Raw genomic sequence first — 13,662 nt, 5'->3', positions numbered from 1 at the left:
CGGACAAGAGAACTGTGGCATTTATTGCCTGTTCTCCTCCAACTCGCTCTCTCTACATGCTTCTGCTTATTCAACTGTACAACAAGGAAAACAAGTGATTAACCTTCTTACTGGATGGATGTGAAGCTGAATGATAATGCTTTGTATTCATTGTGTTTTGCTTTCAGGACACTTTATAAGCACCAATGCACCAGCCTTGTGCAGCAGCAAAGGGCTTTTGACCCCACTTGACCGCCACGGAGGCAGAGGTGCAAAGGCCCGAACAATTGACAGGGGAAGCCAGTCAAAGCATGGCACCCACCTGTCCCTTCAAAGGCCACTCCATTAAGCACAGAGCTACTTAGGAACATACTCAAAGCATTTACAAGACACTTCTCAGGACAGTAGATTGGTGGGATGTCAAAACTTGACAGATGCGGTACTGATGACAAAGTATTTTTCTGGAGAATAGCAGACAGAATGGTCTAGAAACAGTATTAAGCAAAAGCAATCACTCAAAAGAGTGGCAGTGATAATTCAGCATCTCTGGAAAAAAAGAACAGCTGAGAAATGACCAACAGGAAATCCCAACAAATAGAGCTGTAATGAGCTCAGGGCCGGAAAGAAGAGAATCAGTGTCTATCCACTGAGCACATCAATAGGAAAACTTGTAAAGAGGTTTCAAGCTCTCAAATCAGTCAGATGGGAGAAGAGTCAGAGAAAGTGAGTCCTGAAATAAATTTCTTTTCAGTTATTTTGGGTAAAGGAGACAAAAAAGGAGGGAGGTTGGTACATTGGAAAGCCGACAAAAATCATTATTCTCTATAAATTGCTTTGACATTGTATAGGCAGTGACCTTCACAGCGCTACCAGTTTAATGGCATTTACTTCAGCAGTAGCTGATCTCACTATTAAACAAGGATGCATAGCACACGATTACACAACTAAATCACTCTTGTAAATATTTAATATGATTGCTCTTTTTTCCCTTTTAACAAATCACTATCAAAAGCAGAGCACACAGTAGAAAACATTTATTCTATACTGGAAAAAGCATAGTGCTCATGCATTTTATCTATTTCTCCAAATGACTTTGACACTTGAAAGCCCTTGTGATAAAAAGTTTGTAGGAAGGCAATTTTGCAACCATTTAAGAACTGATTTCATGCACTGATCAACATTTACCAAAGTTGCCTGATAGAACAGCACAAAATTTAACCGAGTAGATTGATAGTAAACACCTGGAAAAAAAGCAAGTAAGAAAGTAAGAAAGTACAATGGACTAAAAAAAGGTAATTTAGGAGACAAAAAAAAAAGAAAACTAGCTATTATCCACTATTGAAAAAATTAAGACACAATATTTGGAAAATAAAAGAATTGCCACTAAAAGGAAGAAATCATACTTTTGGCTGACAATACAGTAAGTGCATCCACCTCATAATATATTTACTCTATTATGGACATACAGTGCAGCACAGCAGGAAATGAAGTGTCCACAGATTTCTCTTAAAACACATCTGTATTAAAGATGGAGGCAATAGGTAGAACAAATAAAGTAAAAGAACGTAGTAAAGCAAAATCACTAATGATGCTTCCTGTATCATATCTAGTAATATAAAATTGACTGAGAAATTGAAACATTAAGTCTGGAATTGAGGACATTAGACGAGTAATTTTTAAAGAGAGCCCTATGGTTTTTACATACTAATTTTTCCAACTTTAGGAAAGTAATTTTTTCACAGTCTGGCATAAATGGTCTTCCACATTGATCAGAGCATTTTTTTTTTTTTAACAAACTGCTGATGATAAATGCCAGCAAGTGTTCTTTACAGAAATATTCCAGGAAACAGATGAGTCTCTTCAGCAATTTCACAATGGAGAAAAGATAAATCAATGGATATTTAGGAACTGAATGAAAATAATAGTTGGTGACCTCAGGGACAAAAAACAGATTGAAAGTAGCTTGCCTACAGACTTTGAGACTCTTTTTGGAGAAAGACTATATCATGAATGAACACATGTAATTGAAAGCGGTCAGACAGCTGTGCTACTGGGATGGCGCAGTCAGTCCTGCAAGGCACTGGTGCTTGACACGTGCCCTTTGTCAGAGCTGGGAAATGCAAATGCACAGCAATGCAAGATGCTGCCCTGGGTTTTGTAAAAGCTTGCAACATCTTTAATGCAGAGCTGAGCAAGACCTGTAATCCCTATGCTGTGATGCAGCAGCGTGCTCTCCCCACACAGGACAAGCCAACAGCTATGAAAGATCCTTTTATCAACATTCACAGAGCTGGAAAATAACTGTTCACAGTTTGATTCCTGACGTTACTGGGTGAACCAGGAATTGCTCAGAGAACTGGCAGCTGAATACACACGTAAAAGACAAAGGTTCTTCAGTGATATTTATTCTAGCCAAGTTTTAATATTTCAAGGCTTACAGCAACTAACTCTTTACATAATCAGCTGTAATTGTCTGATCCCAGCTGGTGATCAGCACATTCTTTATCAACCTGGTCATTATTAATACACCAGTAATTAGGGGGAATAAAGGTGTGTGATTTATAACATTAGCTTAATACAATTCTGCTTTTCCTAACAAGTCCACAGATCCTTTTAAAATACAATTATTTTAACATTGAAATTACACATTTTTGTTACCACACTTACAATCACAGAGCTGTCTGATTTGAGAATAAATACTGAGATGTTTTTTGTCTTCAGTAAAAAGAATTTGTTCAATTAAAAGGAACCTTGTCTTGCTTTAGAAACAATCTGACCCATAAGCAGCTCCCCAATCAAACTATGATTTGAGAGAAAAGCTCTATTAAAATGCATGCAATTGACAGAATCAAATCGTAAACACTTACCTACATATATTCTTCTTGCTCTACTGTAGGAGAGAAAGTGATATCTCAGGCACCACGGTGTGGTACTGCTTGGCAAATGCTGCTGACTTTTTATAATGGTGACAACTATGTACACAAATTCTCAAAGTAGCAGTTCTGCTTGAAGCCTTTCCTCATACAGCAGTGCTGGTAAAGGGCCATTTCTATCAAAGGCTTTGCAGTCTTTGACTTTAACAAGAGCAGAAATATGGTCGTCATCATTTAGTGAGAATGATCCATAACCCCCTCAGGTTATTGTCAGAACAGCCTCAGAACCAGATTCTTCCTGAACTATTGCTTTTACATCAGAGCAATTCCCCTCCTTCAATATCAGTTATACCACAATAAAAGCTTGCAATGCAATGAAGAATAAGCTCCTAAATACCATGGTATATAAAGCGTGGTATATAAAGCATATAAGATGAGACCAACATCTTATAGAAAATACTACTAAAACATAAACTGGGGACTTTGTCCTTGCTTGTACACAGTACATTCCTGGGCACAACACACCTATCGCTTCCACATGTTTCACTGAGCACTTAGGGAATGCAGCACCTTCAACAAATCAACTTGCAGGATAAGCTGTGTGTAGTATAAAGTTTCAAACAAAACTGCCTCTAAAACAAATGAATACACTACAACCTGTGAGTGCTGGATTCACATAAATTCTTTAGTTTATGTGGCAGTATTTTTAATCTTCCCTTCTTTATTAATCTATCAATATCAAGGCTTTCAAGACAAAAGTGGAAATGAAAGCCAGCAGTGGAAGGAGCTCTAGATCCATGGAGGAGGTGAGCATGCCCAAACAAAGGCAAGGTGCTGGGTGTCACAAATCCATCAGTGGAAAGGGTACAGAGTCAAAAAAACAATTTTTTTTATTGTTGTTAGACATGGTGAAAATCACACACCATTAGACATGACTTAACTGAGACAGAAGATACTGCATGAGATAATCAGTTTGAGAAAGCATGACATTCTTCACAGAAATAGTTTTACTGCCATTTTATGGTATGTTATCCACTAATCTCTAGTCAAAATATTTACTAGCTGCTAGAGCACTGCACATAACACTGTTGTTTCTAAATGATTACTCCTGAGGCATAAGATCCAGCTTAGAGAACACGTTTTCAAAACTGTTCAATACCATAAGGTTGTCACCATAGACCACAAAAAGGCTGCCACAAAAGGCCACAAGCATTAAAAAGGAAAACCCCACTCTTCCACTGGATTTTCTATTTTTACAGCACCATCTGATGTGTGTGACAGGGGTCTATTTCCTACTTCGTTGCATTACCATAAAGGCAAGGAAATAAGATATTACCTACCATCACTCCTCCCAAACATTATCACAGAGAATTATGCATTCACAAAATAGCATTAAGTATGAGAATTAGAGTCCATTTAAACTGCAGCTGTTCCTTCATTCCTAAATAGGTTCCTTAGATCAAAACTTCTCCCTGACTGGTCTCATTATAGAATACCCCTTTCAACTGGAAGGAGAAAAGTATATACGTGTATATTTATTATTATTATTTTAAAAGCATGTTTCACAGATAGCACAGGGAAGGAGTGTTATTGCTACCAAGTAAGTAACATCAAAATAAAGGTTTTTTTTTTCTAAAAATAGAATATAGTTTTTATCTTTCAGAATTGTGAATTTAAATTTTGACTTAATTATTTCTGGCAAAAGAAACAATTTTTGTTTTTTATTTCCACGCCATTTTCAGAATCTCAGACCTCATTTATTTCAGGAAAATATTTTCATTTTGAATTGTAGTGATAATACTAACCCTTATGTAATGACTTTGTTTTAAATATGAAATCTAAATCTTGTATATGCTGTGCACGCTGGTGTTTCTTTCAGTTCTAAACCCATACCCTGGAGAAACCCACAAAGCTACACTCCGCTACTATGAAAGAAAATTGCTTATTATGTTTCATTTCCTTCTCTTTTTTTGCCTTTTTGTTACTGTCCATTGAAAAGACTCCAATTTGCAGGGAAAAGCCACTCTCAAATCTAAACTGAAAATCTTAAATGCCAGGAAAAAGCACAATGTCTCTTTAAGAGTCAACAGTAAATTAACTTGCCCATAAGAGTGCAATAATTAGCAGTTAGTAGCTTATTAAAAGGATGGCAAAGGCCAAGTTGCCATCTGGGATCTCCAGTTTCTTGTGATTGTTATTATGTCAAGATGTGCAACTTGCATTAGCTTTCATGTCACTGTGCTTGCCCTTACTTTACATATAAATTTTAATGAAAGATACAACACTTTAAAAATCAGACGCCCATCAAAAGCACTATTAGGCTGGCTTTTACAAAGCATATGGCCTGTTTTGCTGCCTCTGCATCTCTACACATCACTGAACGCCTTCAATTTTAAAAAGAGGGAGAGAGGGAAAAAGAAAAAAGGCTTTCAATGATATCAATTAAATATTCTCTGAGGGCAGAGTGAAACCTGAGCCCCATCAAAAACAGGAGACTACACCACAGCATGAGAGGACAATATTTTAGCTCCTGTTTACACACAACAAAACCACAATGCCCTTAACTCCCCCAGGCATCATTCATCTTAATAAAAATGAAAGCCAATCAAGAATCAGCTGTTTATTCACACACTGGAAATACAGGCTTGAAATAAGGCAGCAAGAAAGAAAAATAAATAGCCTACAAACTACAATGTACTTAACACATTTTTAAATATTTTATGCATGCACATTATTTGTAAACACAAAGATGCCCAAAAAAATTTACCAAAAATGTCCTACTGTGGACATATCCTAAAGTGTCATTTTATTGGTTTGCCTTCATAAATATGTTAAGAAGAGGTATAAGAAGAATGTCTGAGACATTTATTCATTTCTCTTAGCTAATACTCAACATTTTAGTGACTTTATTCACCAAAGTCCTGAATTTTCATAAATCCTGGAGTATACAGAAATAGAATGAATTTCTTGCTGAACTGTTCCCCAGTATGAAATTCATCAACCATCAATCATCTGTAATTACACCCAGAGGAATTAGAATGTGTGTGGCTTTTTTTCCTCAAAGAAAATGTGAAACAAGCATTAAAGGTTTGCTTACAAAAAATGATTCTAGAAGAATGAAGTGTACATTTAAGAGGCCTTGGATCTGTCAAAAAGGTTTTATGGATTGGCTATTTGCTAGCTATAAAATGCTTTATTTCTCAAACAGTGATTGAAGTTGATCTTAAAACTGAATGTTGTCATCCCTATAAGAATGCAAGAATTTTTATTTTCAAGAGGAAAACAAACCCAAAATTATACACTCTGAAAGTATTAAAGAAAGGACTGTAAGTGTAGAAACCAAAAACAATATTTGAATTTAAAACCCTCATATTAAGATATTTTAGAGGGTAAACAGAATAAGAGCCACTGCCAAGGCTGGCAAGATGAATGTAGTGTTGTTTTTCCCCTTGTATAATTAGATATTCATAGTGCACAAATGATTTAATTCGTTACTGATGTTTCCCTTGAAAATTTGCATAAGCCCTTGGCCACTCAGATGGACTTATTCACATCGCTCTAAAATCCTAATGGTATTACTGACACGGAGCTTGAAGTTATTTTCCAGACCAGTAAAGACCAGTTCTTTCCTTCTATCCAAGTCCACAAACATGATTTCATTTTTTGGTGCCATTTCTTCCTGATCAATGTTACTGAACAGTTCAAATAGATTACAACTTCACACACTCACTGAGAGCAATGCTGAACATTGAAAGACTTGAAAGACTTGCTTGGGATACAGTACTCAGGGCCAAAAGAGATGATCTGATCTGGAAATGCTGAGTGCTAAGTGGGGAACTTAACAGTAACCTCTGGTCTACACAACATGCAACCAAAATACCCCATCCAAGAAATATGCGAGTATTTCATCATTTATCTCTAACAAGGAAGAAAAAATATGGAGAAAAACCTGCTTTGTGTTGAAAAAAAATCAGCATGCGGCCTCATAGTTTGTCATCCTGAACACAGTTAGTGATGGCAGAAAGGACCCAGAGCTTTAGGGCAGAACCTGCAGGCTGAGCAGGTGACCTGGGCACACACAGCAACCAGTGCACCTCACTGCCATTCTTTGTTTCAGAGGAGACAATGGGCACTTCTCATGTGTTTGGGGAAATCTTGGCTCTCTAAATGCAGTGCTATTTCATAGTTTCCTTTAAGGCAACACAGGACTTCAATGACGAGCTGAAACTCATTTCTGAGAGCAACACCATGGAAGTGCAATGTCCCATCAAGAATATTGCCAATTTCCTTTGGAGGCACCAACCTCAGCAGAAGCAAGATTCAAACCAAGAGTGGTGATAAATAAAGGGTAGCAAAAGCACAAATTATAGTTTCTTTAACAAACGCTGTCAAGAGAGCAAACAATATGGAAGAATGTGACTGTTACCCTTACTTCAATAGCCAATTACAGCTGGATATTTACCATCTCCTTTGATACCATTTTCTTGTTAGAGACAAACTCAAAATAATTGTTCATTAGTTATGAGTTCCCTCTTCAGGAGAATAGCTGCATTCAGCAGTTCACACCAAACTAAAGTCCTTACTGACCATCATTTACTTCATCTGTGTGACCAGTTTCATACACTTAAAAACACAAACAGTGCACATAAATTTTAATGTGAACTCAATATAAGTAATGCATAGATACTTTTCTTTATTCAGTGACACCAGTCATTACCCTAAAATACCTACAACTTCATTTTCTTCAGCTTTTCAAGAACTTAAAGAATTTTTAAAAGAACAATAGATGCAAAAGAAGCCTATTTACTACAGTGGAAGCAAATAATGAAAGATTCATTGCAAATAATGAATGCAAAGTCACAGGCTGCCACACCTTGTGAAGAGATATTATGAAATCAAATACATCATACCTTTTGACCACACACACGACATGAGACGTGGCAGCTGCCAGTCTTTCCTACCAACTACAAGAATGCCAAAAAATATGAACCTTCCAGTTACAATCTGGTAGCATGTGATATCACTTTCCCTGTGAGCTGAAGGCCGCGTGCGGGTTCAAAATTATACAGCTTGAGTCCTCTGAAGGTAATATCATTTGTCACAAAGTGATGGCTCTCTCATGAAGTCACTTGCTATAAGTATGGCTAAAATTTACATGTAGCTGCGAATGGAAATAATATTTTCATTTAGTGACTCAAATTGTTTTAGCACATACAAATTAATTGCAGGCTATAAATTATAATCCTCATTCATACAATCTCATGGGGGAGTTTTCCTTCAGAAAAGACTTTCCATTTAGTCCTGCACACTGTCCTGCAACACAAATACCAACTGAGAAAAGGAAGAAACATAAGCTGACATCACATTGTACACAACTTGTCCTAACCTACACTCCCCTTAAATACACTAAGCCATACATCAGCTAACTCAATTATTGACAACTGTGTTGAGACAGTAACATTTTGTATGGTGTGCTTACAGCTTTAGGTTCTCACTTTTTACAGTGTTTATGTGTGATTATCAAGTTTTGACGTTCACCTCTCTCTAAGATGATGTCTCTGTACAGCTTACATATTATCCTTTGAAAAAATATTCTAATTTATTTCATCTTTTCTACCCATTTAAATGGGTGTTAGAAAAGATACAAAATAAATTAGTAGAATATTTTTTCAACCTCAAGCAAAACAAATATTAATATGTGAGGTACTCCATCACAAAGAATCTAGCAACACAAACTGTTACAAGAGGGCAAATCCTCATAAAGAGGAATAACATGAAAATAAAGTGTTTAATAAGCCATGGTACTCCCCAGAACTCAGGTATGGAGGGAGTAGCAATCAGTGGGAAGAGAATCCTAGTGCCTCAAAGGAATTTAAGATGAAAAATCCTGAGCTGTCATATCCTCCAAAATATATCATAGTACAATTAGTCACTTTATCCTCCAATGTCCCGCTGCCATGGACACAACCAACATCCTGCAATGTGATCCAATCTTGCTGATAGATAGATCAGACTCTTCAGCAGTATATTAGTTGAAGATGAGTAAGCTCCAGCATAATAAAACCTTTTAATCTCTCGATCTCATCGGAAAGTAGGATGAAGAAATGGATTTTATCCTAGCAGCAGTGCTTGTAATTTATCAATTAATCTTCTCCCTTCCCACCCTCCACTCCAACTGGAGACCCACAGCAGGTTTGCAGCATTTTGCATTTTTGACAGCTTTGATTAAGCATGGATGAATGCCCTCTGCTTGCTTGAGATAGGTGTGAAATGCTGAAAAGCAAGTCTGGAGCCCCTCAGCAGCCTTTCCACTTCATGCACTGTGCTGTACGGAGCTGCAGAATGAACGGGCTCTCTGTTTAGCAATGCTGATCATTCCTGTCTATTCTCCAGCTCTTTGCAACTCAATTCCTCCTTTAAAAACAAGAAAAACCACCTTTTTTCTCACAGGAAGAGGAAAATAAAGCAGAGATGGAGAAATGATACCAAAGACCTTCATGGCTAAGGAGTACTTGACAAAAATAGGTCCTGCTTCCCCCCACACCAGGGTCAAAACTCTCAGCAGAGTCACCAATACCAGCTCACAGGCCCTGACTCCATCTGACTGAAGTGCAGACAGCCTGGCAGCACACAGCCTACACAGCAGGACATAATATCTCTGAAAAAGGCCTCAAAGCATTCATCTTGATAATTCCTTCCATAATACAAAGCAAAATGGTTTTTAAAGCAACAGCATTATATTTCAAGATGATCCACATTCATAAAAATACAATTTGTCCATTGACAAACATTTTACAAGTAATGAAGTCTTATAAAGAATGCAATCTCTACCTTTACTTCTACCTACAGACAGGAAGGTGAGTATCCAGTTAAGGGGAGGAAGAGAGGTGTCCATCATGGAGTAAGCAAGAGGAGAAAGAAGCATAAAAAACAAAATTATATCACTATATCTCTGGCCATACATATGAAAACAAGAAAATGAATATATTTATGCAGCAACCAAACCGAACAAAACAGAATCTTAAGAGAAAAACAAGAAATATGCCACAACTAAAGCACAAAGCAAGGCTTAAACAAGTGACAGCAAAACCAGCAACTGCCTGGTTAAGCCCTTTGGCTTTAATTTGATTTTCTAGTGAGAAATGCAAACCTCTCATGCAATAGCACGGCAGTGATATGCCCCATTCCATGTCAAATTCAAAACAGCAAGGGAAATGACAGAATAGGATAGACAAAAATAAATCTTGTGATAATATATTCACTAAACACATTTCACCTACCAAAACTAATGTGTTTGTATATAATGTTGACACTGCATATTTACACATATATACATTTACATATTTTATACCCATCTTTTTTTTTTATAGAGATTAAATATTAAAAGGGAGTATCTGTGAGTTGGTTGGCAAGAAAAGAGAATCCACTGTTCCCTGACACATCGTAGATAAATAAGGGTGGTTTCTTGACTAAGCACTATCACCAAGCCATGAGTACAGTTGAAAAGTAAGAGGTCACAGAAGTAGCTCAATGCTTCCCAGAGCTTAGCCAGATGTTTCACATGGCAAGTACCACGGTCTTGACACCCAGTCTCAAAGAGCCTAATTTCCTACCACAAGGGAACACTAACTCACTGAACATTGAGTTCCAGCTTCATTTCTGTTTCTTAAGCTTTAATGACCTCATAGGAGACATCTGCCTTGAATTACAGAATAAAAACTGCTTATGTCCTCAGTATCTCTTGTTTCATTGAGATATTATGTCCCTTTAATTCAAGAAACTACTTACCGTTGAGCCTTTACAGGCACTGTGTTCTTTGGATGGCAAAAATTCAATTCTGTACATCTAGTCTAGAAAAGCCACAGTGGGCTTCAGAAGCAGTATTCCCATTTTTTCTCCACAAATTGCTAGTCTGGTCTTTCTAGCATGGTGTGTGTTTGGAAAACAAGTCTCCCTGTCCTGCTGTCATCTCTCTCTGCTCACACACCTCAACTAAGATTTCAACAATCTGACAGGTGCATTCACAAGATCAGACTGCATCACCAGTACTTCTAACTCCTCCCTGCGTACCTGTGTAAGCAAGATGCTGACGCTGTTGAGGAAAATAGAATTACCTCCTTTTTACCTCACTTCTGCTCATCAGCTTCTCACTCCACACCTCACTACTGAAAAGGGGTTAGCGATGCCATCATGTCACAACAAATAGATTCCTAACACATTCTAGTTTGAAATATTAAAACATGAACTCTGATACAGGCATAGATCCCCATTTGTAGCCCAGTCTGGGGTTGCCCCTGTTCTTTTTTTAAACCTTTTTCCTCTGTGCATATTTGTTTTAAATCGCAGATACAGGATTTACAGGCCATTATAGTCAATTTTCCTCAGGATTCATAATGAAGTAGTATCATGTCACGAAGACTTTTAACATTTTTTGGTAATAACTGCACTCTTAAAGACCAAGGTTGAGGTTTACATTTACCAAGAAGGAGTGGGAGTCATTACAGCTGGCACAAGAAATAAATGAGAACTCAGGTGGTCTGCATGGAGGGAGAAAACAGCCTTCCTTATTGTCAGCAGAATCATTTCACGGTCCCTAGACTCTCAATCCTGGGTCCCAGGCTGACAAGAAGCTACAGTTCCCAGGCAAAAAATGCAAATGGTTTGACTGGCACCCAGCAAGTCTGTCTCCCTTTATCATGCAAAGCTGAGCTCAGAGAAGAAGCACAAAGCTCTTTTCACAATGAGTGACCGAAACAAAGAGAAAGTAGGACATACCTTGTTCACTCATCATCAGGTGTGAGAGACCTTTGAAAGAGAGAGAGAAAAGAAAGAGGAAGTAAGAAAAAAGGAACAAAACAGAAGAGGCAGCTATATATATATGCACACACACAGTTTGCTGTCCAGTGCCTCTCAGACTGGAGCTCACATACTTGAGCTTGATCAAGTATGGGTGTAGCACAAAGGACACACACATATTCAGGTGCTGCTTTCCATACTGAGCAGGAAAGCTTCCATCACAGGTAGAAAGAGCAGGCTGTCATTTGCGGAATGGTAGCTGAGGCTCTCATCATATTCCCTGGGAAGCAACTCCAGAGGCAATGCACACCCATATGGCTCCATGGACTGGAAGACCCCAGAGCTTCAGTGGAGCTCCAACAGGGAGCATAGACTTCTCTGGAGAGCTTCAGAAATAATGTTCTTCTACTGGAGATTTGAAATTCAAAGCTGCAGTGGTCAGTGAAAGGGAAGCCGTGGTTCAACCACATCTGCCTCAGAGGAAACATCTGGGCTAAATGCACTTACATACAAAGCTATGCTCATTCATGAATGTGATGGCTCTAGCATGTATTTTTAGGAGCACATCAACACTCCTCACGCACAGTATACCAGATCTGGTAAGGACTAAAAGTACATCTAACCTTGTATTAATCCATTTATTTTCTGTTAAGAATTAAGGATGCAATTTCTGACCTCTATAGCTAAAGCTACACCAGTTTAACAATTTAAGGTAAAGCTAGGAAGCAGTACAGCTCTCAGAGGTGAGAGTCACTGCCAGCTCTGTAGATAGGCCTGTGGTAGTCTGTGGGCTAGCTGAAATCTCTCTCATGACTCTGACATAAACCTTGTTTGTCCCAATTACAAACAATTTCCAGCCTCAGTTTTCAAATATGCTTACTGTACAGCTGTATTTTTTTTTTTACAAATATCCTTTAGACACTATTAAAAACATGCTCTTCCAAACACCAGATGACCTATCCATTAATTAGATGGCACATTACTCATGAAACTAACACACACAAAAATCAAAGTCCTATCAACTTGAGCCATGAGTGACACCTCCCACACATACTTCCCTTGACCTTCTCCTCAGCTTGATTCCTTTTACATCTCTTACCTCATGCAGCACTTAATACAGCAGAGATTTTAGTGCATGCATAGATATGCACACACAGTCATCCCTATCTGAAGTGAATTTATTGATCAAACAAAGCTGTGACTTCTTTAATTTCATGGAGACTGAGAGGTCAAATGAATTTATTAGAATGAAATTTTTTAACAAGCAGCATGCTGAGTTTGAATTTGTTTATTTATCTCTCCTTTGTATTTTTCTTATGCATTTGTTGGAGAAATCTAAAATCCAGATCATCCCAAAAGTATGTTCACCCACAGAGAACTCCAAGCCAGATAAGGGGATTTATAATTGTACAGTCTAAGGAATGCAAATATCTTAACATTCTTGAAGATTATTGTGGATTTAGAAAAATAATCAGAAACACAACATAGCTTTCAATGGTTTTTAGTTTAGTTTTAGCTATAAATAAAAATAGCAGATTTGATATTGTAGGATGTATTTCTGCTCTACATTACAAGATATAATTTCAATGATTAGTATTTCTGTGCTAAGAGGGTAGGTTGTATTTATGTCCGTATTTATGGCCACTGAGCCCACCATTCTTGAAAGGCAAATCCTAGCCCTACCCAACTGGGTGCTTGAAAGTCACACAAAAGTCACTGTAAAAGGCCAGGAGAAGACAAAAGTATAACTGTTACGACCAACAAAGCACAGAGGTCCAGTAGCAATGGTGTCCAGTTGGGGACAGGACACTGACAGAGAAATCTCCACATAGTAGATGGCAGAAGCCTGCACTAAGCACTCTGAATTGCATCTTAGATGTGACGTCTTTCTCTCTGAAGAAGCCAAGAGGAGCTATAAAAATCCCCAAATGTGAAGAATTTCAATATCATTTCTCCTCCCATCCTCAGAAATTCAGTGCTGCGTGCCTCTTCTACCAGGCCCATCAGCCAGACA

The 13,662-nt window shown here is 37.9% G+C and overlaps 1 protein-coding gene across 1 annotated transcript in view; it reads right to left on the bottom strand.

Annotated features, from left to right (window-relative positions):
- NRXN3 (neurexin 3) overlaps positions 1-13,662 on the bottom strand; it is a 938,203-nt gene that overhangs the window by 839,223 nt on the left and 85,318 nt on the right. The window contains exons 4-5 of the mRNA XM_090141457.1: positions 11,628-11,657; positions 9,684-9,695 (exon numbers count right to left, since the gene is read on the bottom strand). Coding sequence (XP_089997583.1) covers positions 9,684-9,695; positions 11,628-11,657 — 42 coding nt within the window. The remainder of the gene's footprint in view (positions 1-9,683; positions 9,696-11,627; positions 11,658-13,662) is intronic.

This window comes from Phasianus colchicus, chromosome 5, assembly GCF_987193195.1.
Source record: "Phasianus colchicus chromosome 5, bPhaCol1.hap1.1, whole genome shotgun sequence".
NCBI classification, from domain to species: domain Eukaryota; kingdom Metazoa; phylum Chordata; class Aves; order Galliformes; family Phasianidae; genus Phasianus; species Phasianus colchicus.
Note: the sequence above shows the minus strand (reverse complement) of the source record. Positions and strands in the feature narration are given on the sequence as shown.